Raw genomic sequence first — 25791 nt, 5'->3', positions numbered from 1 at the left:
TGACACATTACGCGCAGCAGGGAGAGGCATTCAAAACAGCAGCAGCAGTGAAAAAGTGGCAGGCATCACTCTTAAGACCCCTGGCCTAGAACTTGCAGGCGCTCAGAGGGGTACCCTGGCCCCCAGCCACCCACGCCCCCATTCACCGGCACTGAGCCGTTATCCGTCTGACTGGCATCTTAGCTAACCAATGATCTCAGGGACTTCCGAAGAACCCGCCTCCAGGGGTTGGGTGGTGCGAATAAACAAAATGACAAACATTTCCGCCAATAGTGAAGAGGGCTCGGGTGCTAAGGCTGTGTTAGCCAATAAGAAGAAGGAACAGTTTGGAAAGGACGTACCCGGCAGCCAACGCTCGTCGTCGCGACGGGATCGCGTGGCTTCCGTTCCGAGAGGGCGGGCCGGCATCCCAAACGGAAGGTGGTAGTCGCTGCCGGAGCTAGTTTGAAACTGGTGGTCGGGCCCGGCGGAGTGTGTGTGTGTGTAGCCGAGGACCCGCTGGAGGGCTAGGCCGTTCCTGAGCGCCCCGGCCCCGCCTCTTCTCGGACCCGCTGACCCAAGCCGGGCTCCCCGCCCGTTTCGTGCCCCAGCCCGCCGCCTCTCCGGCCGGCTCTGCGGCCCAGCCGCCACCATGTCCCTGCACGGCAAACGGAAGGAGATCTACAAATATGAAGCGCCCTGGACTGTCTACGCCATGAACTGGAGCGTGCGGCCCGACAAGCGCTTTCGCCTGGCGCTGGGCAGCTTCGTGGAGGAGTACAACAACAAGGTGGGTCGTGCCGGGGCTCAGCCTTGTGGCTGGCAGGGAATGCTCGAGGTGGGCGGCAGCCTCAGATCCCACAACTCTCCTGCGAACTTGCCTTTCTAGCAAGGGGGTGGTTCCTCTGTGGCCCTGATGTTGAGGGTGTCACACTCGTTGCCGTATTTCATTTTGACAGCCGGGGAAACTGAGGCACCGTGTTGTGACATGCCCGAGGCACATGATATTTTTGCTGGTAATAGCAGGTTTCATACCGGAGTTTTAAGTCCCCCAAGCCACGTCCTCCGTGCCTCCCGTTTCCCCCACTTCTGCCGCAGCGCTTCTGTTGCTAGGCGGGGGGCGGGAGAGAGGCAGTGGAGGAAGATGCGGGCGCTTGGATTGGTGGTCGTGTATTCCTGGCCACGCGAGATTTCTGATAGGGCTATTTATTGCAAGATCTTCCCCATCTCAGGTGTTTCTCATGGATACAGAGCCCTAATGCTAGGTTGTCATTGGTCACTGGTTTTGCTTCCCGATGTTCACCAACACCCCCCCTCCCCCCCGTCTATCCTTGGAAACCTTGATCTGTGGCATTATCCCGCCATTATTTCTGAATAGAGGAAGATGACATTTGACCTGTTCTTGTCGTGGTTCCTTTCACGTTGGTTTGCAGCGTTGCTGGACATCCGTCACTTCACCAAAACGCTGGTAGAGGAGAGAGCTTTTAAGCTGGTACTTCGGGATATAGTTTTGAAAGTGCTGAGAAGATTTTTCTTTCCCCAGTCTCTTGACTTCATTCTTCCGTTGTAATTTAAGTTAAAAAAAAAAACTGACAGATATCAGAGCTACTGAGAGCTTTGGTCAGTGTTGTTTAAAGCCAGTACTCTGGCTTACACTGTGGACGTCAGACTGGAGACAAGAGACAAGATGGGAGGAGTGGAAGACGTAGATAGTCTAGAATTTAGCTAGACCACCTTGCATCGACCGGACCGGAATTTATTCTTCTAGCCCGCAGTGGTATAGGAAAGGGGTTCTGTGTTACATGTGAAGATTCAGATGAAAACATTTGGACATTTTAAGTTTGTTTGTAGTATTTGAGGAGCACACGCGTTTCTCTGGGTGAGGGTCCCCATTTCTTTGGCGTCCTTTTTGAGGAGTGGGTGAAAGGACTGACTTTCCTTGCCTAGACCCGCACACCCGCACACACACTCACAGTTTACAATCCCAGGGAGTGAGCACTGCCCTTCCCTTTTGCAAACAAGAACCTTGTTTCTTTTCTCTTCTCTGATGGCTTCTCCCACAGTGCTAGAAATCTGGCTGGGTTTCAGGGTCCAGGTGTGGGTAGTGTTAGTGAGGTTACGACCACTAGAACTATTGTTTAAGGATTCGTGTAAGAAATAAATGTAAAATATGTCCATTAAAGGACTGTAGTTTTTTTTCCCCCACAAACACACAAATTAATTTTTTTTCCCTTTAAGCTCTTCTAGAGTCTTTTATCTAACAGAGGAGACATTGAGTACCTGCAGAGGCCAGAAGAGGGTGTCACAGTCCCTCAGAGCTGGAGTTACAGGCTGTTGTAAGCCACCCAATGTGAGTGCTGGGAACCAAACTCCAACTCCTCTGCGTGGGCCGTGAGTGTTCTTATCTCTAGCACCTCATTTTAAAACTGGACGTGTCCAGTACCACCTAAGGAGCAAGTATCTAATCTAATCTACTCTAATCTAATGTAATCTAATCTAATGTAACCCTCAAGCTGGGCCTGGTGCCTCTCACCTGTAATTCCAACATTTGAAAAGTTGAGGTAGGAGGAGTTTTGTAAGGTTGAGGCTAGCCTGGGCTACATAGTGAGCTTCTAATCAATATGGGTTATAAAGTGAGACCTTGTCTCAAACAAAAATGCATCTTTCCTATTATCTGTGAACAATATATAACTCATATCTTATGGGGTTATTATTTTTTGAGATGCAGCCTCATGTAGCCAGGCAGGCTTTGACCTCCTAATCCACCTGCCTCTGCCTCCCAAGTGCAGAAATTACATATATATATATATATATATATATATATATATATATATATATGTACAGCTACCTTGTGAGTTCTGTTTTTCTAAAAGAAAAGTGCCATATCTCCTTCCTTGTTTGTTACCACAGACTCCTTGAAGGTGGGAGATGGAAGAGGCATGACAGGGCACGGGACAGTATGATGGCAGCTGTCAGAATTAGTTTTTCCCAACATTCCTGAAGTATGTGAGGCAGAGCAGTAGGTTGTGGATATAGGAAGGGTATCTGGCTGCAGGTGCCAAACTCAGAAGAGCTGCAGTTCTCTGAAACAGGATTTTGTTGGATAAAGAAAAAGAAAATCATCAGTCTTTTGGGACAAGAAGAGGGAGTGCAGGTTGGCAAGTACTTGGGAGCCTCTAGCCTGGGCTATAGAGTGAATTTAAAGCTAGCCTGATCAACTTAATGAGAACCTGTCTTTAAAAGGTAAAAAGAGACCTGAGGATGTAGTTAAGTGGGTAGAGTTCTTGACTAATATGTATGATGCCCTGGTTCAACCTCCTGTGCTAGAAAAGAAAAGGAAGGAAGGAAGGAAGGAAGGAAGGAAAGGAAGGAAAGATTACATTGAAAAAGAATAGAATAGATGTGGAAGAAGAGGCCTGTGTATAGGCATCATTGGAGAAGATCTCCCACCAAAAAATGAGACAAAAAACTCCTCCGATTTGTAGTTAAAGAACTGAGGGAAAGAGTTGGCATGTTGAGTTCAGTGTGGGGTGGAACTCCACGTGTTGACCAGGCAGCTTTGAACTCAGAGAGCCACTGCCTGTGCCTCCCAGGTGCTGTGCTTAAAGGTGTGCGCCACTATGTCTGGTTAATTTTTCACTTTTTGTACAAGTTTCATGTGGCTTAGACTAGCCTTGAATGTCTCATCCTCCTGCCTCTACCTCCCAATACTGGGATCACTACTATTCCCAGCATTCCCCTCACCCCCCCCCTTTCTTTTGATGAGGTCTTAGCTGTAGTTCAGTCTTTAAACTCTATCCTTCTGCCTTAGCCTAACCCTCACCCCCATCCCCAGGGCCAGGACTATAGGCACGGCCTGTTCCACCAGCCAGAAGCTCTCCTTCTGAGCTGGCGGTGGTGGTGCACACCTTTAATCCCAGCACTCGGGAGGCAGAGGCAGGCGGATCTCTGTGAGTTCGAGGCCAGCCTGGTCTACAAGAGCTAGTTCCAGGACAGGCTTCAAAGCTACAGAGAAACCCTGTCTCGGGGGGGAAAAAAAAACAAAGAACAGAAGCAACCCTTTTGAAGATGGTAGTTGAAAGTGTGAGACTAGTGAGGTGGCTAAGTTGGTAAGGTGCTTTCTGCTCCAGCATGGAGACTTGAGTTCAGATCCTCCAAAAGCCACAAAGCCCAACAGAAACAGATCCTTGGGACTTGTTGTCTAGCCAGTTGAGTCAAATTGGTGAGCTCCAAGTTTAGTAAAATACCCTGTCTCAAAACCTAAGAAGGGGATGACACGTGTGCACATGTACAAATGTGCTAGAGCAAGTACACTTCTAGGAATCTATCCCAATGAAAGTACACACACACACACAAAGAATTAAACAAGGGTATTCGTTGTGTGCTGTTTATGGTAGCAAAACAATGGACCAAAATAAATGAGCAGTCAAATGAATTGTGGTGTGCTAAAAGAAATAATGCAGTCTGCCTAGAAGAGGTGGGGCTATTTGTGGTTGGCTTGAGAAGACGCTCAAAGCAAGGTGTGGGATAAATCATGTGGGACAAGTCTGTGTTTGGGGGTTTTTATTTTTTTGTTATATATTTTAAAAAACACACACACCCAATACATGCAAAAAATGCATGGAAAATAATTTGGAAAGATACATATAACCAGTCATTGTAGAGCATAGCAAGAACTTGGCAACATTAGTCAGTACAAGAAGTTCGGCACTAGAAAGTTCTTGCAGTGGCTTGGCTATCAGCTCTCCTAAACTCTAAGGGGCTTTTTTTCCCCATAGAAACTGTGTCCGTGCATTGGATGCCAGAGGTTATTGACAAGTATCTTTCCTGGTTGCTCTTCATCTTATTTTGGGAGCAGAATCATGAACCTGGAGCTTGGACTCTGCTAACCTGTCCCCTAGGGATCCTCCTGCCTCTACCTCCCCAAAGCTGAGATTTCAGGTGTGCCCACAGCAGACTTTTAACATGGGAATTACTCTCAGGTTCTCATGATTGTGCGACAAGCATTTTACTGGCTGAACCGTATCTTCTGCCCACAGAGTCTTACCCTAAAGCATGTGAAGCTAGTTTGCTTCAACTCTGTCCTCACAGAGACTGTCACTACTTTTAGTATCTTATTAGCGTGATTTAAGGTTCTTTAATCTCAAGAAACAGGAGTCTACCCAGGATAGTTTTTATGAGTGGGAGCTGGAGAGGTGGCTCAGTGCTTAAAAACTGTCTGCTCTTGTAGAGGTCCTGGGTTCCATTGCCAGCACTCACATGGCAGCTCGCAACCATCTGTAACTTTGGTGTCAGGGGATCTGATATCCTTTTCTGGCCTCCTCATGCACCGTGTGTGAAAATGGCGCACAGACATGGATGCAGACAAAACATCCATGCACATAAGATTAAGGGAGAGAAAAGGATGGTTTAGGGTAGCAGGAGAGTTGGAGATCTGAGAGGATGAATCTCAGGCCTCTGCCAGGCAAATCAGGAAGTGGAAAGCTGCTCCCACACCCTGCCCTTCACAAAGCAAGGCTCATGTCCTGCACCCTCTCTAGTCTACTCACTCCGTGTGCCAGCTTTTCCTGCATCTCCATGCAGTGTGGGTGTGGCCTTTCCCATTTTCCCTTCCAAACGAAGAACTGAGACTAAGTAGGATTAAGGTCTCAAGTTCCCAGACGTGGATTTGGTTGATGTGGCTTAGCTATATAGTGATCCCAACCATGGCTGTACTTGGACCACTGGGTGCTCCAGCAGATAGATACCTGTGTGTGTGTGTCTTTACCACAGATTTGCATCCCTCCTCTGGATGCTGCCTAGGCACTGGGTACTTTTAAAGTTCTCAGGAATTGAAATATAGACCACAGTTACAAACAACTGAACTAAGGAGAGAATGGAATTGAGCTGAGGTCATGGGTGCTTACAAAATGGGAGTCCTAGGCAGGTAGATTAATAATAATAATAATTTCCAACCGAGTCACTATTTGGGGCCTTCATCTATCCAGTTGTCTATGTATGTACTATCCTAGTATAAACTGAAACTTTTCTTTAAACTTTAGGCCTAGGGATATAGCTCGATGGCAGAACACTTTTTATTGGGATTTGGGGTACCAGAAATAATGACAACAGTATCCAATGGGAATATTAGAAACAGGCACAAGAAAGCCAAATTGGGAAACAGTAGCAGGCTGTACAAGAAGAAAAACACAAGCCAGGTCTTTAAGCTATTTACTAAGTGAGACTACACAAAATAGTGGTGTCAGTGTCTCGTGCCCCTGGGATTAGCTGTCAGATGCCTGGTATTGGTAAGTACTGAAAGATACAGGGCCAGGAAAACTGCCAGTGGTTTGTGGAGGAAGTAAGATAAAATCTTGGAGCTCACCCATTGGGAAAGACAGTAGATACATAATTATTAAGGCCGGTATGAACGTCTCGACTTGACAGGTTGGGAGCAGGATTAGCAATAGTAAGAGACCTGGCCAAGGGTTGGTGAGTGGTAAGTAGAGTCCTGGAAGCCTGACACTGCTGATGTGTTAGTATTGGGCAGGGTTGGGTTGGTGGAAAGTGTGTGGACACAACTAAACAAACGTGGGAAGATGTATAAGGAAAGGGGGAAGGTGGACAGTGGTGATTAGAGAAGGAAGATGGGAGGTAAGGTGGGTGAGCATTGGGTGGCAGAGGGCCTTGAATGTTAGGTGGAGAGAACTTTAAATGGAAAATGTTCACAGAATCTGAGATTTGAGGTTTGGGGAAAATGTCTCATGGTTTGAATGACAATTTTTGAAAGTTAGTGTAGACCTCCTTTTTTCCTGTTTCACTTTTTAAATGAATTATTTATTATGTATACAGTCTCTGCCTGCAGGCCAGAAGAGGGCACCAGATCTCATTACAGATAGTTGTGAGCCACCATGTGGGTGCTGGGAATTGAACTCAGGTCCTCTGGAAGAGCAGCCAGTGCTCTTAGCCTCTGAGCCATCTCTCCAGCTCTCCAGTTTCACTTTAAGGTGTTAGCTGCCTACCCATGTTCTCCACCTGCAGCTGGGAGGAAGACTACTTGGATGCTCAGGGTGTGTCTTCACTCATCCAGACTGAATCCTGGATTTGGAGACTTGCCTTTGCTATCAGGGATTGTCAGTGCATTGCCCTTGGAGTCACTCTTAGTGCTCTGGAGTGTTTCAGAGCACAGGGTCGTCTCCTTCCACACCCATCCTCCTTATCTCCCCTACACGTTTATAGACCTTGCACACCTATGCCTAATTTCTAAAAATCTGTTGATGACTAAGTTTATAGATGCATAAAGAAAAATCCTTACAAATGTACAAAAACCACTGATAACTATTGTACCAAAGTTAGAGGTCTAAGATTAATATACAAAATAAACTATTTCTATATAATAGCAATGAGCGGTTGAAATGGAATTTTGAAACCATGCTAGGTAATATAGGAAAAATGCATTTAAAGCCCTGAAAAATGTATTTACAGTATCATACAGTTCAATAGAGATAAAGATAATGAGAGGGTTGAAGATCTGTACAAGCAAAACTTCAAGTCAGTCCTGAACAACTAAAGGTGACCTAAATAAATAGACTCAAGTTGGCAGTTCTTCCCAAACTGATCTATAGATTCAAGATAATTGCAGTTAGAACTTCATTAGCTTTTGTACATTTTAGAGCGCTGCTCTTTAAAGTTGATATGGAAAGGAAATCGGCATAGAACAGAAATTTTATCAAAAGTAGTCAGAGAATTAAAAGTCAAGGAGAAAACAACTCAGCCTGATAAAAAGCAGAGCAAATTCTCGCAAGATGGAGACGACATGAAGCTCTGCCTCAAAAACCTTCTTAAGTAGAGTGAAAATACTTTTTACAACAATGTTCACAAAATGTGTCACTAATTTGTTAAAATCCATAGGATGGAGCTGGGCATAGTGGCACACACCTTTAATCCAAGCACTCAGGAGGCAGAGGCAGGAGAATGTCTGTGAGTTCGAGGTCAGCCTGGTCTGTGTAGGAAGACCTTGACTCAAGCCAAAAGGGAATTGGGAATGCAGCTCAGTTGGTAGAGTATTAGCCTAGCGTACGTGAAGCCCTGGTTCATTCCCCAGCACTTCATTAAGCAGGCTGTGATTGTACATTCATGTAATCTCAGCACTTGGGAGGAGAGATAGTAAGGTCCGACTGTCTCAGAGAGTGGGTAGGCGGGTGAGTTTAGCTCAGAATTTAAGAAGCAGAAAGCCTGTATTCAGATTGTCTTTTTCTAGCTTTGTAGCGTTGGCTATACTGAACCCTGCGATTCTTGAGTTCTCATTTGTGTTGGGATCATCAGTCTAGGGTCTTCTCACTATAATTACTTGGCTGTACCCTTCAGTGTTCAGACCTGCGCCACTGACCAGGAACCTGATGTATTCAGTGCTGCTGGAGAAAAGCAAATGCTCATGTGTTTGAATTTTGGTGTGTTGCAGGTTCAGCTTGTTGGTTTAGATGAAGAGAGTTCGGAGTTTATTTGCCGAAACACCTTTGACCACCCATACCCCACGACAAAGCTCATGTGGATTCCTGACACGAAAGGCGTCTATCCAGACCTGCTGGCGACGAGTGGTGACTATCTCCGTGTGTGGAGGGTAAGCAGGTGCTTCCTTAGCAGACAGCTGCCGCGTGTCCTGAAGAGCTGACAGGTCTTGCAGCATGGAGGTGGTAGCGCGTGCATCTGGGCCAGTCTGGTTTTAGCTCAGGTTTTCTAGGAAATCTAGCCCAGGTGCCACAGAATCTTACTGCTGGCCTCAGTCAGCCTTGAAACTTGAGGCTCAGTTAACCTGGTGTGATGGGGACAGTCTTCTGTGAGGCAGAGAACACTTGGGACCTCGTACTCCACTGATCCCAGGCTGTTGATTCTGTGCTGTGGGGGTGGGTGGGGGTCTTCCCTTTTCAGCTGAGCTTGGCACAGGGGTTTCCTTGTACATGGGTGCAGAGCTAGAGAGTAAAGCTGAGAGAAGGGCAGGTTTGAAAGATACCAATTCAGAAGTTCCTCTGGGTTTTATTTAGCCTTTGTTAAAAAATATTTTCTCCCTTTGTCCTAGATTTACTAAGCAGGACCTTGGGTGGGCAGGGGAGGTGTATAGACAGGTGAATATCTTAAATTATTGTCCCTTCAGGTTGGTGAAACAGAGACCAGGCTGGAGTGCTTGCTAAACAATAACAAGAACTCAGACTTCTGTGCTCCCCTGACCTCCTTTGACTGGAACGAGGTGGATCCTTATCTTTTAGGTGAGGGCTTTGAAATCAGTTTGAAGCAAAGGAAGATAAACATTTCCTCAGATTCTGGCTGGGTCTGTTTTTGTGGAGGTGGGGGTTGAGGTGCACACCTCAACCTAGAACAGCCAGTGAATGAAATGGGCTAAATATGGAATGTAATTATTAATTTCTCTCTCTTTTTTTTTTGTTTTGGGATTTTTTTGGGGGGGGGGGGATTTGAAACAGTTTCTCTGTAGCTTTGGTGCCTATCCTGGAACTCGCTGTAGACCAGGCTAGCTTCAAATTCAGAGATCTGCCTGCCTTTCCTCCCCATTGCTGAGATTAAAGGCATGCACTATAGTTATTAATTTCTTATGGGGAAGTCAGCTTTCCATGTGTGTACATCACATCTCTCCAGCTAAAATTCACAGTCCACACCTATAATCCCAACACTTGTGGCGTGCAGGCTGGGGGATCTTGAGTTCAAGCTCAGCCTAAACTATATCAGGGTATTCTGTCTCAAGAAATTCTCCTCCCCACCCTACAAGAAACAAGTCAGTGCTCAGGAAGTGCTGTGCTGATTGTCCCCTGGGCCAAGCAGAGAAGAGGGGTCTGTTTGGAGCCTCACCTCATCAGTGCCGACTTGCTCTGGTATCTGCAGGTACCTCAAGCATTGACACAACCTGCACCATCTGGGGATTGGAGACCGGGCAGGTACTAGGACGAGTGAATCTCGTATCTGGCCATGTGAAGACCCAGCTAATTGCCCATGACAAAGAGGTAATGATATTTTTCTCTCTCCTTTTTTTCAGGTGCTTTCTGTACCTGCAGGTAGAGGTCATCCTGTTCTCTCACTGGTTTGCGGGTTATGTAGATCATAATGTTGGCGTGTGTCTTGTCCAAGTTGAAAATTAATGTGTTAAAACAGAACAACACTTATAATTTAACCTTTTAAAATGTATCATTTATTATGACTATTATGAGAGAGAGAGAAAGTGTGTGCCTGTGCCGGCACATGTATACCACCGTGCTTGTGTAGAGGTCAGAGAACAGCTCTGGGGAGTCCGTTGTCCCCTTCCATTGTGGGTTCTAAGGACTGAGCTCAGGTTTGCAGAGCAGTACTGTTAGCCTGTGGCTGAGCCACCCCACCAGCCCAAATGCTTCATTAAATGGCACTAATAACTTAACCTGCAGTCTGTCATTTTCCTTTCATACTAGAGGTTGCTGGAGATATTTTTTTTAATTGATTTTTGGGAATCTAACATGACCTTGATCACGCTCACCTCCTAGTTTCCCCATGTCCACCCCATCCCCTGTCTCAAAAAGAAAAAAAGCAAATTCATTTTGTGTTATCCATGTATTCACTGGAGTACAGTTAAATTCCTAGTGGCCAGCCCCCCAACAGAGGATGAGCCTTCTTTTCCCTGCATCCTCCACCAAAAGCATCAGCTGAGGAGAGCCTTGTGGTGGTTTAGCAGGTGGAGCTAGCTCTTCCATACTCACACCCACCCACATCACAGCAGTGCTATGGGCTGGTGGGGGCAGGGCCAGCTCTCCCATGAGGTCTGGGGACAGAGGTTGCTATTTTTTAATAAAGTCTCCTATAGATATCCTAGAAGCTGATGTGTTAAAGAGTAATTTCAGGGTAACCCTTCTCTCTAAATATAATATCTTCTTGGAGATGGGGAAACAGGAAGGGGAGGAGTTCATGACAGGCAATCCTTATTAGCTATTTTTCTCTAAAACAATTCTGTGTACTCTGGTATGTTTACTAGTCTTTTTACTTTCAGTAAAGTTTTAAGGCAAATATGACTTATTGATGTTTCTTCTGTGTTTACTGGAAAAGCTGAGGGGGTATCCTCTGGTGATTTGTTGGGGGAGCAGGCATAACTCTGCTCCCACAGAGCCTGGGTCCTTATCTTGTGTCGTTTTCTGCCCCTTTACCTGCACAGTGAGTGGTACCAGTATTTCTTACACAGAAAAAAAGATACCTTAAGGTCAGCAGAGTATCACGTTATATCAGATTGCTCATTCTGAGGGGTTGATCTTCGGTGTTGCACTCCTGAGAGTAAGATCTGTAGGAAAACACCGGGACTTAACTCCTGTTAAACTAAGAGTGTTCTGCAGAGATACTAAAGGAGCTTGTGGAAATGTTACGTAGAAAGGCCTTTGTTCTCTGCTAGAGCCAACCCAAGGTGGGAACTACTCAAAGTGTCTGGGAATACAGCTCGGTGATGGAGTGCTTGCCCAACATCCATGAGACCCTAGGTTCAGCCCGTTGTGGAGGAAAGGGGTCTTGCAAGAGTAAGCCTAAGTGATTTAGAACAAGAGAATGCTAATACAGTGAAGGAACTGAGAGGAGGCTACCACTACCTGTAGGTGAAAGCCATGGCTCCCAGAGCCTGGGTTTACCTGGCCGAGATGCTTCTGAACAGAGAGAGGAAGGATAAGTACTCAGCTGCTTCTTGTGTTGCAGCATCCAACTTCCCACCTCTGATTCCTTTGGCTGAACCATCTAGAAGCAGCCAGTAAAGCTGGGACTCCACCAGACCTGGCCTGTAGGAAGCAGTCTCGTGCAGCACAGAGAAGAGCAGGAGGGCTGGAGAAATAGAGTAGATGACACACTGGAAAGAGGAGCCCGTGATGGCAACTCTGAGTTGCCACCTTCCCTCTTTCCTGATGAACCATGCAGGTGGGGCTGAGGAGCAGTTACTTACGCTGAGAGAGCTTTTTGCTCTGAGCCACACTGATGGGGGATTACCCAGAACCAACAGGAGAGCAGATGCCAAACACAAAACACACTTTTTAGTATGTTTTAGTAGTAATGATAGCTGACATTGATATAGAGAAATAAATAGAATTTCTCACTAAAAAAAATATTGGATCCCAAGGCTGGAGAGATGGCTCAGCGGTTAAAAGCACTGACTGTTCTTCCAGAGGACCTGAGTTCAATTCCCAGCAACCATCAGTTCACAACCATCTGTAATGAAGTCTGGCGCCCTCTTCTGTCCTGCAGGCATACATGCAGAGTGAAACTGTAAACATAATAAATAAATGTCCTTTTTTTTTAGTGTTAATTGATTTCTCTATTTTCTATAAATAAGTCTTTAAAAAAGAAAACTATTGGGTCTGGGGCTAGAGAGATGGCTCAGCAGTTAAGAGCATTGACTGCTCTTCTTTCTTTATTTCTTTATTATGCAGACAATGTTCTGTCTGTGTATATGCCTGCAGGCCAGGAGAGGGCACCAGACCTCATTACAGATTGTTGTGAGCCACCATGTGGTTGCTGGGAATTGAACTCAGGACCTTTGGAAGAGCAGGCAATGCTCTTAACCACTGAGCCATCTTTCCAGCCCCCTTGACTGCTCTTCTATAGAGATCCCAGATTCAATTCCAGCACCCACATGGCAGCTCATAACCGTCTGTAACTCTAGTTCCAGGGGATCCTATGCCCTCTGCAGTTACCAGCTACTCATGTAGTGTACATACATACAAGCAGCCAAAACACTCATACAGATAAAATAAAAAGCTTTCTTTAAAAATGTAGATCCTCTAGACACTCTGGGTACTGAGGAACAAACACGGCTAATAGATGCCCATCTGTTTTGTTCAACGTGCTAAGCCCCCCTTTCTCTAACGGTGAAGAAAGGTTTCTCTGAGGTGAAGATGAAGAGGGGTTCTAAAGGGTGAGATGCAGTGGCGCGTGTGACGCAGGCTTGCATGCCTGTCAGCTGAGTGGTTGGATGCAGGGGTGGGAGGATCAAGAGTTCTGGGTCATCTACTACATAGCAGGTTTAATGCTAACCTGGGCTACACAAGACCCTGTCTTAAAACAACAGGAAAAGAATGATTAAAAGGGGACCCCGGGTGCCTATAATTCTAGCATGTAGTAGGTAAAAGTGAAACAATCTAAAGTTTGGTACCAGCCTGGGCTGCATAGCAAGACCCTATCTTCTTAGGTCTGACACACCAGACAGACAAAGGTTTTGTCTAGTGCTATTCACTACATAAGGACATATATACCACCTACCACGTAGCAAGTTTGAGGCCAACTTGGGCCACAGGTGGGCCACATGAGATTTTTTTTTCTTCCTTCCTCCATCCCTGTCTCCTTTTCTCCCTTCTTTCCTTCCTCTTAACTGGATATACAGACTAGCTTTAATAAAATTACAGTGTATTGAGGCACAGTTTTAAGCCAGTAATCAGAAGGCAGACACTATGAGTTTAAGACCAACTTGGTCTATACAGTGAGACCTTGTCTCAAAAATAAATAAATAAATAAATAAATAAGTAAACATAAATAAATGTTCACTTTAGGGCTGGGACTATAAACTCAGTAGTAGAATAGTTGGTTACCATGGTGATAAGTAATAAATAAAACGTGTCCAGTGGTCTTTATGTAAGGTACAGTGTCAGATATTTCTTCTAAGAAAATATGAAGTGTCATTGCTGCTTAAAAAGAGGGCTCTAAGAGGGACATGTGTGGGTTGTCCTAGGAAGGGGAAATTGGGGATGGAGGGGGGATGAGAACATGAGGGAGCAGGATGGTTGAATTAGGGAAGGGATAGAGAGGGGGAGCAATGAAAGAGATATCTTTATAAAGGGAGCCATTATGGGGTTAGGGAGAAACCTTGTTTTAGAGAAATTCCCAGGAATCTTCAAGGAGGACCCTAGCTAAGACTCCTAGCAAGAGTGGAGTGGATGCCTGAACCAGCCTTTTCCTGTAATCATACTGGTGACTACCCTAATTGTCATCATAGAACCTACATCCGGTAACTAATGGAAGCAGAGGCAGAGATCCACAGCCAAGCTAAAATTATTTTGTTTGGAATTGGATTCAGTCCCAGTGGCTGCTTACACCAGTGGGGATGTTCCCTTCTGAGACCATGCTGGAGCGCTTACATTCCCCTGGAAGGTGTAAGGCACCTGCTACTGCTGCTGCAAATGACCGAGTACAGATTGTTCCTCAAAAATCAAAGAGTTCATTATTTAGGAATCAGATCAAGGCTTCACACTGGTTTTCCACTTCTGAATGTCACACTTAAATTCCCAGTTATGTATTTCCATTTAGCAAAGACACAATAGAAAATAATTGCATCTTTGCAAAAGGAAAAAGAACTCAGTTCTTCATGAGTCTCTTTCTTGCCTTTTATTTATTTATTTACTTATTTGAGTATCTTAAATGTTGTTGATCACAAAAAAACTTCTGGTTTCTCTTCCTTATGGACTTGCATTGCTGAGTATGTTATTGCTTTGACTTCTGTTCCCTAAGGGTGCTTAGACAAAAAAGTCTTCTCCCAACCCAATTGACTGTAACTTGAAGATTTTTTGATCAGTATTAAGTATTTTCACTTTCCAGGTATGATGTATTCATCAGCACTGAATTGTAAAGCCAGTCGTCCAGAAAGGGAAAGGTTAGAGTCTGCAACTCATCTTCCTTGAGTTTCTACTTCTACTGTTTGGAGGGGTCCACAGTCCCTGATTCTGTCATGTAACTGTGGCCATGGCACACTGTTCAAATGCTTTCTCCAGAGCAGATCCTCATGCATGTAACTGGACAGCAGCCGTGTGATCCAGACATGCATGCTTCGATTGACTGGAGGGTACCCGTCTTTGATTGCCTTCTGTTCCTCCATTAAACTGTAATCTCTGACATACTCCTCTTCTTGAGCCATGATTGAAGATTTTTTATTTTTATTGAAGACTTTTTATTTTATTTTTCAAGATTTACTTATTTTTATGTGTATGGATGTTTTGCCTACATGTATGTCCTTGCACCACATGTGTGCCCAGTAAAAGGAGGCCGAAAGGGAGTGTCCGATCCTCTGGATCTGTAGCTACAGATCTCTCTTAGCTGAACCTGGGTCTTTTGCAAGAGCAACAAATACTCTTAACTACCAAGCCATCTCTCTAGCCCCAGATACCCTTTTTGTTGTTGTTGTTGTTTTTTTTTTTTTTTTTTTTTTTGATTTTTCGAGACAGGGTTTCTCTGTGGTTTTGGAGCCTGTCCTGGTACTAGTTCTTGTAGACCAAGCTGGTCTCGAACTCATGAGATCCGCCTGCCTCTGCCTCCCGAGTGCTGGGATTAAAGGCGTGCGCCACCACCTCCCGGCCCAGATACCCTTTTAAAAAACACAAAAACAAAATTTGTGATTACCTTTTTCTTACAAATGGGTCTCAGGTCTAGGTTTTATAGCAGAACCAGCTTGAAAGAACCATGAGGTAGTTTGTCGTGAACCTGCATCTGATTGCATATAAGTGAAACCCCTAGAGCCCAGAAAATAACTGCCTTACTCTTGGAACAGAGTCCTTGTTCAGACTTGGTATTCTTTGCCAGTCAGTAAGTTTGTAGTTTTTGTTTTATCACAGGGTTTGGAGAGGAAGAATCGAAGCCAGGTATGGGAAGAAGTCTACCAGGACCTGTGGTCAAATGATCTTTATTCTCTGAGAAGTCACTAACTTACCTACTTTGTGTCATGAGTTGGGTTCCGATGAACTGGAGGTGACAGGTTTCCACTGTGTGGGAAAATGGCTGATGTAAACCTGACGCTTCTTACCAACAGGTCTATGATATTGCATTCAGCCGAGCCGGAGGTGGCAGGGACATGTTTGCCTCTGTGGGTGCGGATGGCTCTGTGAGGATGTTTGACCTCCGCCATCTGGAACACAGCACCATCATTTATGAAGACCCACAGCATCACCCTCTGCTCCGCCTCTGCTGGAATAAGCAGGACCCTAACTACCTTGCCACCATGGCCATGGATGGAATGGAGGTAAGCCCTATAGGCCCTGTCCGTTGGCTCCTGTCTGCTTAGTGTATTTACAAGAGGAGCTCTCAGGTGGTGGCAGTTTTGTACTCAGTAGGTCTTTGGAAATACCTGGATTCGTTTTTGGTTGTCAGACGTTAAGGAGGAAGCATAGAGCGTTCCTGGCATCAAGTGTATAACATCAGGGAAGCTGCTCATCACCCTGCAGTGTAGACAGACAGTCCCCAGCAGTAAAGGGCCGAGACTGAGGAACCCAGCCAACAAGAACTGGGTTCAGCTTCTCCCTGCTTCTTTGATAAAACAGAGTTTCTGTAGCTCAAGCTAGCTTGGAACTTACTGTATCCGAGGCTAGCCAAAAACTCACTGCAATTGTACTGCTTTTGTGTTAAGAATTTCTGATACAGGGCTGGAGAGATGGCTCAGCGGTTAAGAGCATTGCCTGCTCTTCCAAAGGTCCCAGCAACCACATGGTGGCTCACAACCATCTGTAATGATGTCTGGTGCCCTCTTCTGGCCTGCAGACATACACACAGACAGAATATTGTATAGATAATAAATAAATAAATAAATAAATAAATAAATAAATAAAAAAGAATTTCTGATACAGTGGGGGTGTAGCATAATGGCAGACAGTGCTTGTCTAGCATGTTCAAGGTCCTAATCCCCAGTACAAAAACAAAACAAAAATCACCACACACAACTAATAAAATTTCACTGGGCACGACTTTAGCATTTGGGAGGCAGAGACAGGAGGATCTCTGTGAGTTCAAGGCCAGCCTGATCTACATAAAGTTCCAGGACAAAAAGAGCTACATAGAAAACCAGGTGGTGGTGGCATACGCCTTTAATCCCACACTCAGAAGGCAGAGACAAGCGGATGGATCTCTGAGTTTTAGGCCAGCTTGATCTACAGAGTGAGTTCCAGGACAGCTAGGGCTGTTACACAGAGAAACCCTGTCTCGAAAGTTTCTGGAAGAGTAAAGCTAAGATGAATAGAATAGTGATGATGTCTGCAGCAGGGACTCAGTGCAGGGGTACTGAGCCACTGAGTCTGCAGGCTTCCTTTTGTCCCTTGATCAGAAGTCTCTCTGTTTGCGGAGGAACAGTAGTGGTTAATAAGGAAACTAATCCCGTGCAGAAACTTCATGGACAAGATAAGAATACAGATCAAAATGACAGGCATCTGGAGGACTTGGTCTTACTGGCCCAGAGTGTCAGCAAGAGCCTTGTAAGCTAAAATGTATGAATATGTTTCTTAACTTCAAAGTTGAAGATTCCAAATATGAAGTCATTGAAAAACTCTAGTCCTGAATAAATAATATAAAATCCATCTGGTAATTTGTCATGAATTGGTTATGCAACTGATTCAAAACATTCAAATAATCATTCATTTCATAATTTTAAAAAAAAGATAAGATAAGACAAGTTATATATAAATGACTAAAATTTAAACCAAGTCACAGGGACTGAGTAAGAAAGTAGGCCATCCCCCCTGGTGTTCTAGGCAGACTCTCCAGCTGTTGCAAGTAGGCATAAACGGAAGCTCTGTGGTCTGCTGGGGGGGTGGATTGTTGATCAAGAGGACATGGTTGGTTAACCTTGGTTTGGATGAAGCTTGTGCCTCACGCTTCTTACATTCCAGGTTCTGCTTTGGTTAGGTGCCCATTCTACCTAGCTAAGATACACGATTTTTGATTTATTTTAATTTTTTGGTTTTTTTTTTTTTTTTTTTTTTTTTATACAGGGTTTCTCTGTGTGATAGTCCTAGCTGTCCTGGAACTCACTTTGTACACCAGGCTGTTCTCGAAGTCACAGAGATCTCCTGCCTCTGCCTCTTGAGTGCTGGGATTAAAGGTGTGCGCCACCACCATATTTTCTTACAGGCACTTAACCAGGGTGTTTATGGATTGTGCAAACTCGTGATGCCTATTCCAACTTCCCCTTCTCCATTAATCTAAAGGCCCAGTGTGTCTCTCACTACATATGTGTGTTCACTGTTTTCTTTATTCCTCCATCCTCAGGAAATCCTGTCTTTAATAGTCTTCAAAACCAAAATGAAGATTATGCTTAAAATTTGTGTGTGTGATAGTATTGTTCGTTTGTTTGTTTTTCCTGCCACACTCTGCAGTTATTGGTTCTTTTCTTATATTTCTGCAGGTGGTAATTCTGGATGTTCGAGTTCCCTGCACACCTGTTGCCAGGCTAAACAACCACCGAGCATGTGTCAATGGCATTGCTTGGGCCCCGCATTCATCCTGCCACATCTGCACTGCAGGTAACCGTGATGGGAGGAAGTATTCAGGGTCTCAGAGCATCTTTCACTGACTAATGACTGTGTATCAGATACAGACCTGTGTGTATACTCCTATAGGGGAATATGTACTGGTCCCCAACCAATCTGTGTTCTTACAAAGAAACACCCACCAGGCTTTAACAGGGTCTTTGGCACTACCAGGAATCATCTCCCGTGGGTCTTTCTTCTTCACATAGCCATACCTAGTCAGTAGTTTGACTTAGAGTTCTCACTTCACTATTTTTTTCTCAAAGCAGATGCCTCTCAAAAATACATTGCTTATTAAGTGTTTTTATTCTAGAAATAATGCAAGTCTGTTATTAAAATGAAAATAATACAAAGCTGTGATAAGTTTGCTATTTCTTTTTTCTTTTTCTTTTCCTTTCTTTTTTTTTCTTTCTTCAAGACAGGGTTTTTCTGTAGCTTTGGAGCCTGCCCTGAAACTAGCTCTGTAGACCAGGCTGGCCTCACTCACAGAGATCCCCCTACCTCTGCCTCCCAAGTGTTGGGATTAAAGGCATGAGCCATGACCACCCAGTTTGAATACAAGTTTTAATAAAGATTTAATTGAGACCATTAGAAAACAGTGAGAGAAAGCTCCAAGGACAGTAGTGACTGATCTTTGTGGGCTTTAAGAGAGAATACTGCTTGGGGAAATTTTTTAAATTATTTTGTCGCTGTTTGTTTTAAGGTTTTGTTTTATTTATTTATTTTGGTGAGATGGGCTCTCACTGTGTAGTGTTGTCTGGCTGGAACTTGCTGTATTGATCAGGCTGAGCTCCAGCTTGCAGTGGTCCACTTGCCTCTGCCTCAAGTGGCAGGATTATAATCATGTGCCACCCTACCTAGCAAAACACAAAAGTTTGCAATGGTTCATCAGGTTTTTTTGTTTATTTTCTGATGGTGCTTGTGAGATTGTACCAAAGACATGACCATGATAAGCAGGTACTCTACCACTGAGCTAAGTCCCCAGTTCCCTATTGTTGGGATTCCATTACAAGATGGAATTTCTTTTTTTTTTTTATTGAAAAAATTTCCACCTCCTCCCTGCCTCCCATTTCCCTCCCACCCCTCCCCCTCCCCCCACTCCATTCCCCCTCCCTCTCCCTCTCCAGTCTGAAGAGCAGTCCGGATTCCCTGCCCTGTGGGAAGTCCAAGGTCCTCCCCCCTCCATCCAGGTCTAGGAAGGTGAACATCCAAACAGGCTAGGCTCCCACAAAGCCAGCTCATGCAGTAGGATCAAAACCCGGTGTCATTATCATTGGCTTCTCAGTCAGCCCTCATTGTCCGCCATGTTCAGAGAGTCCAGTTTTATGCTATGCTTATTCAGTCTCAGTCCAGCTGGCCATGGTGAGCTCACAATAGATCAGCCCCACTGTCACAGAGGGTGGGTGCACCCCTCGTGGTCCTGACTTCCTTGCTCATGTTCTCCCTCCTTCTGCTCCTCATTTGGACCTTGGGAGCTCAGTCCGGTGCTCCAATGTGGGTCTCTGTACAAGATGGAATTTCATTTATCTGTTTGGTTCTTTGGTTGGTTTGGTTTCTTGAGACGGAGTTTCTGTGAAACAGTCCTGGTTGTACTGGAACTCGCTTTGTAGACCAGGCTGGCCCTGAACTCCCAGAGATTTGCCTGCCTCTGCCTCCTGAGTGCTGGGATTAAAGGTGTGCACCACCACCGCCTGACTGGAATTTCTTTTAATGGTGCATGTCTATATAGCACTTTATGTCAATCATCTGTACATCTTGTTGAAGTGTAAATGTATATAAAATGGGAAGCAGTCATCAGAGAAGCATCATTATTCACATAAGTATTTTTAGTGGATGAAAGTGACATTGTATTTTGGGATCATTGCATCCTGTGTCCTCTCTGATGTCCTAATCTAATTCTCTAACCTGGTGCAGTGAATGGAGCTTAAGGACCTAAAGTGCGGAGTCGGGACCTAAGATGTAGTCCTGACCCTGCCACTCACTGTCTACATGGCATAATAGGGCAAATGGTAACACTGCTACTAAATCTTGTTTTCCTCATCTCTAAAATAAAACTTCCCTCACAAAGTTTTGGTGAGCAAATGTTTTGCAAATTGTGACTGACTCTCCAAATGCAAGATTGTTACTCCATTGTCCGAGTCATGACGTTCTTTCTTGCTTTTTCCTAGCGGATGACCATCAGGCTCTCATCTGGGACATCCAGCAGATGCCTCGGGCCATTGAGGACCCTATTCTGGCCTACACAGCCGAAGGAGAGATCAACAATGTGCAGTGGGCCTCAACTCAGCCGGACTGGATTGCCATCTGCTATAACAACTGCCTGGAGATACTCCGTGTGTAGTCTTGCTGGCGCTTCACCTACCAGACCGGGGCTTGTGTGTTTCAGCCTCTGCCCCTTCCCTCCCCACGTAAGAAGAACATGTTTCCAGTGGCCAGTATGTCTGTTGTTGCTTTACACCCACTGTGTCCAGAAGCTGCTGTAGGAGTCCAGGCCAGTTGACCCTCGCTGTTGTGCAGGACTGTGCTGTGTGGCGCACCACAGCCCAGGGCTGGGTTTTACGATTTCTCTCCTTTCCTCTTTGCTTCTTCAATTAAACATTTCTATATATATGTTTGTCAGCTGTTGTGTTCATGAACAGTACGAGCACTGGCTCTGTCTGTGTCCAATTGCCCCGTGTCTCTCTGTTTGTGCCTGAGGCAGTAAGTAGTCCATGTCTTGTCCCCATCTGTGTCCATGCTAGCACTTAAGTGGGAACAAATGCCAACTTCAAGTTGTCTTTCCTCCTGGTATCAGTGTCTTTTAACACACCTCAACTTTGTATATTTTTTATCTATCAGGCTAATTTTTTTATGAAAAGAATTTAATCTTCCTGATTTCTTGGTTTCACAGTCCTCCCTCTTTGTACCTTCCTCTCCTCCCTTGGTGCCTGCAGTGGGTACTGGACCCTAGACCGCAAGATCAGTTTGCCTTTCTGAGTAACTGCCTGCATGGCACACCCCGAGTTCAGAACTGCGCTGGTGCTCTAAGGACTTCTGACTCCCACCTTTCTCAGTCTGGGTCTCCTGAAGGCCTGGCAGGTGCAGGACAGACACAGGAAGCCTTCTGTTCCACCCTCACCTTCCTCTCTGGCTTTGTAATGACTGCCAGTGAAGCTCAGAAGCCGTTGAGTAGGGGCCAGGCTGAGGGAGAATCGTTTCGGGAAAGCTGAACTTACATTGAATCTCCAGTACCTGGTTTCAGAATCTATTTTTCCATTTTAGAACTCGAATGATAGGCAAGAAAGATCTCTAAGCTAAGCTTTGGGATTTGTTTGTTGCGTTTCCTCTACCTGGTGGGATACTGGCCCATCTCTGGATTGAGTGCTCTGAATGAGGGACTCCAGAGAGATGCTGTCTGGCCTGACCCTGAACAGGGTCTTTAGATTGAGATAAATGGGCAGTTCTCATAAAGAATGGGCTAATCAGCGTGGTGATTCCAGGCCACTAAGTAAATGGTTACAAAAGAACCATAGGGCCCAGGGCCCACCATCTAGGCTTCTCTACACCTATGACACTTACCCTCCCCTGAGTTTAGGTTCTGAGCAGTATTGGACTTTGTAGGCTACAGTTGGCTGTGCTGACTTATAGGCCTCAAGTGTCTGTTTCCGTTACGTGAATGGGTTCCATGGAGGGGACTTGTGTGGTTCTTACTTTAGATGAGTCCTTGGCAGTTTGGGACATACTCTGGAGAGTTTTTCTGACTTATTTTCTGCTGAGCTACCCGAAGGTTTCTTAGATTCCCTGACATGAGGAGAGTAGCGGGCCTGAAATCTGATGCTTTTGCCCACTTCACTGTCGTTGCTGGAGAAGTAAACACTGACTCGTTGTTCTGGGCATATGGGCTCTCTGGCTGAGTCTTTGCCCACCTGCTACAGCTGCTGCAGCTGTATGCCAAAAGTCTTAGATCACTTCATAGATCACTACATAGGAGCTCATCCCAAAGGAAAGGCATTTTCAGTCAAGGTATTCCCCCTTGGCCTTCCTGGTTTGTCATTCTGATCCTGGTCTCTGGCTGTCTGTCTGATTGATATTAATGTTCCTGCGCTATCATGTGCTTTGTTCTGTATCATTTGCAGATAGAGAGCACAATTTGTGGTTACCTCTGCTTTTAGTGTTGTTTGCTAGCTAGTACAGGGTGCTTGAGGGCAGCAGGCTTGCCGATTTAGGTTACTCCTGTAGGAGCCCCCAGTTTCTTCCTGGGCTGAGTCTACAGTGAACAGTGGTAGTGGGCCTGCTGGGAAGGGCCTCTGTGTTCTGGGTGGGCTTTAACTTGGGCTAAATCATGGGATTTGTCAGCTGGAACCTGAAGGCAAAGTTTTTAAAAGTTAGTAGTAGTTATTAGAATAGATTTGTATGCGGTAACAATGTGCTTTGGAAACCAGCCACCTGTGACCATCTTTCCCTTGCTCTGTGGATGTTGGTCATTTTTAGCCTGCCTTCTTTTCCCTCCATCTGGTCCAGGTAAGACTCTCACTGTCTTCATCTTCAAATATGCACACACCCACAGTTGCAGGGTTGCTGGCATTTTGAAGTGCCAGCTCTCTCACCCTCCTTTTAGAGCATGGATTGGTGGCCCTGTGGCTGAGGAAGAGACTTCTGTAGCCTTGAGACAACGAAAGTCGCTTAGTCTACCTTCTTCCCAGAAGCACAAGTCTATGGAGTCTCGGAAGTCAGTCTGTTTAGATTTGCTAGTTCTTGGACTGATGGGGACATAGGTCAGGACCTCCAGACATGTTTTCCTCCAGGGATGGTAGCTCCAGGCTCTGGTGTGGCTGCAGTGCTATTTCACTTGGCTCTGGCATGCTGAGCCAGAGGCTCTGGCCTGTGCTTTCTGTGTCTGCTGGTGGGAGGGTGATGCTCAGATTAGCCAGGAGCTGAACCGCTGCATGGGTCTGAGGCGCTCCTGGGCTTGAACTTTTCTCCACAGGAGATTGTGTCTCTCCCCTGGTCTGCAAGGTTAGGGCTTGAAAAGTGATGGCCCCTGACAACTGGGTGATAATTTCCATCAAACTCAGAATTGGGTCTTGGATAACTGGCTACAATTCAGGAAGAACAGAAAAAAAATCAGGATCCTACAGTGTTTTGATGGTTGTTACAGTTGAAGTCTGATATTTTAAGGTGTAGAAGAAAATGAGTTCTTCAGATCACAGAAGGAAAAGGCTCGGGAACACAGAGGTCTGCAGGGAGGACATTGAGAGTGGACCTGTGCTCAGCCTAGGTTAGCCTTCCAGTGCCACTAACCAAACATCTGGGTCACTGGGTAGCTAGGAATGGGGTGAAGCTAGGGGCAGAGAGCCCTTCCCACAGCAGGGCTGCTGTAGGCGATACCTGCTTGGTAAATTTGAAGTGTTGAGTGTGCCGTGACAGAACATGATGATGCTGTTTTGTTTTATTTTGTCTGAGACAGGGCCTTGCATTGTAGTCCAGACTGCCCTTGAACTTGGGATCTTCTTAACTTACTTTAATCTCCTTGAGTGCTGGGATCACAGGCATGTGCCACTATCCCCATCATCCATGGTTCTTCTTGTAGATCCCCCTCTTCCCTTATCTTCCCTTTAGTTTTAATTTTTCATGGTGTGTGTGTGTGTGTGTGTTGATGGGGATCTGACGTAGGCCCTCACACATGCTAGGCAAGTGTTCTACCATGGAACTACCCTCTAGCTCTTCCTCTTTTGTTTTTCTTTTCCTATCCTATTCCCTTTTCCTCTGTAGAATGTTTTCCCTTCTTCCTGATGTGTCCTGGGCCCTAGATTCCTAGACTGTAAGGACATGTAGGACTCTGGAGTTTACCAGACATGGCTGAGCAGTCCAGAACTGCCTAATTTCCCCATTTTGAAAATATGGCAGTTCATTTAATCACCTGGCTTAGGATAGACACTATCATTGCAATAGAGACCTCAAAGCACGTATTTCCTGTAGAGCCTGTGCTCGGCATGAGGTAGGTGGGGCCTGCTTGGCACTTAGGTTGATTTTCTGAGAGGAGAACCGACCTGAGCAGCGTCACCATGAACCCTGAGCCAGGCTTTCCCAGAACTGTCCTCTCTGCTCTGGGGAGGCTGCAGCTGTGTGTCTCATGTCTCAGAGCTTGTTCACCTCACCCAACTGCATTCTCTCTTCCTCCCATACTATCATTGCTCTAATGGCCAGAGTCAAGCATGAGGCATTATTGGATGGGCAAGCGTCTTGGGCTGCTATCTGGATGTCACTTTTTAAATATGGAAACATGCAGCTGCCTTCTCCAGGAGGCTTGAACTAATGTGTCAACCAGAAACAAAAAGCTAAGGGAAGTTTGAACTCCAGAAGAAAGATGTTGACAGTCTGTGTGACAGCTGGAAAATGTACGAGCACCACCTTTGGGATCAGTGATGCTGAACTGTGTGTGAGCTACTATTTGAAAGAAATGTTCTCCCATTGGGCTGATTGTGATAGACAATGTGTTAGGAAAACTGTTGACCTGAAGCTTTGAATTGCTTTAGTCAAATGAGTCACTTGCTTTGGTCCCCCTCCGTCAGCGACCCTCCCTTGCCCTGCCCTGCGTGTGAATTACAGCATGATTGTACAAAGCTCTGTGTGGACAATGGAGAGTTCTTGTTCTACAAAGTGTTAAGCTCTAACTGATCACTTCTGTGCCCTTTGGCCTCGTGTGTGAACGTGCTTTCTTACATATTTAAACTTCCCTTCTGTTGTACAGCTTTTGTGGCATCCCTTGTTGAGGTGGAGAGGAAACTGCCCCTTTGCAGAACTGTACTGTAACCATTTCTCCTCTGTAAATATTATTTTCATAGGGCTGATTGTACACAGGGCTTGTAATAAAATTTTAACACTGTGCTGTGAACGAGCTTAGGATTCTCCACCGGAGGCGACTTGAAACACAGCCGAGAGTGGAGAGTTCTTTCTGTGTCTTTACTTCTTCCTCGTACATTACGTCTCTGCGTTCTGTCTCAGCCTCCTGTATAAGAAGTACCGTATTTTCTGCCCATCATACTTTGTAATAAAACTTGAACGTGTATAGATTGAATTTCTTGTTGTGATGAATTCAGTTCTTCCCAGTTTGTTCTTGTGGTCATATTTCAGAGGAATTGGAAGGGCATTCGACTCCACCTCGTTCAGCAGAGTGCTGATGGCCCAACTCTACCTTGTATCTCCTCCGCTCTCTCACTTCTTAGCTAAGAAAACATGGCCGCCTACTCCATGCCAAGGGCCATGACCCTCAGCTTGCTTGTATTTTCTCAGAGAGACATCCACATATTGGTAGTGTTCTGCAGTAATGGGGCTGTGTTTAGGAACCCTGCCTGAGGCCACTCCTGTCAGGATGAGAGCCATAGTGGAGCAAGAAAATGTCACCAGATGAAGAGTGTCTGATTGGGGTGTGGAAGACTTTAAGTAGGAGTTGTTTGGGAATAGGGAATGCCACTTAAGGCAAAGAGAATAGCCACATGCAAATTTATATAAATAAGGAAGTATGGTCATATTCAGATAATTAGCTGTCAGTATATGTGTGTGGAGATTGCCAGGA

The 25791-nt window shown here is 45.4% G+C and overlaps 1 protein-coding gene and 1 pseudogene across 1 annotated transcript; one reads left to right on the top strand and one right to left on the bottom strand.

Annotated features, from left to right (window-relative positions):
* Window positions 1-391: 391 nt before the first annotated feature.
* On the top strand, window positions 392-25293 carry Dcaf7 (DDB1 and CUL4 associated factor 7). Its single transcript, XM_041635734.1, has 7 exons — window positions 392-769; window positions 8420-8578; window positions 9110-9221; window positions 9850-9968; window positions 15752-15961; window positions 18113-18230; window positions 20405-25293. Exons 1-7 carry the CDS (start codon window positions 632-634, stop codon window positions 20575-20577), a joined length of 1029 nt encoding a protein of 342 aa, XP_041491668.1. The 5' UTR covers window positions 392-631; the 3' UTR covers window positions 20578-25293.
* LOC121436001 lies at window positions 14381-14881 on the bottom strand (annotated as a pseudogene).
* Window positions 25294-25791: the final 498 nt, after the last annotated feature.

Source organism: Microtus oregoni, unplaced genomic scaffold, assembly GCF_018167655.1.
Source record: "Microtus oregoni isolate MIOR12 unplaced genomic scaffold, Mior012 000048F_ref0000485, whole genome shotgun sequence".
Taxonomy (NCBI): domain Eukaryota; kingdom Metazoa; phylum Chordata; class Mammalia; order Rodentia; family Cricetidae; genus Microtus; species Microtus oregoni.
Note: the sequence above shows the minus strand (reverse complement) of the source record. Positions and strands in the feature narration are given on the sequence as shown.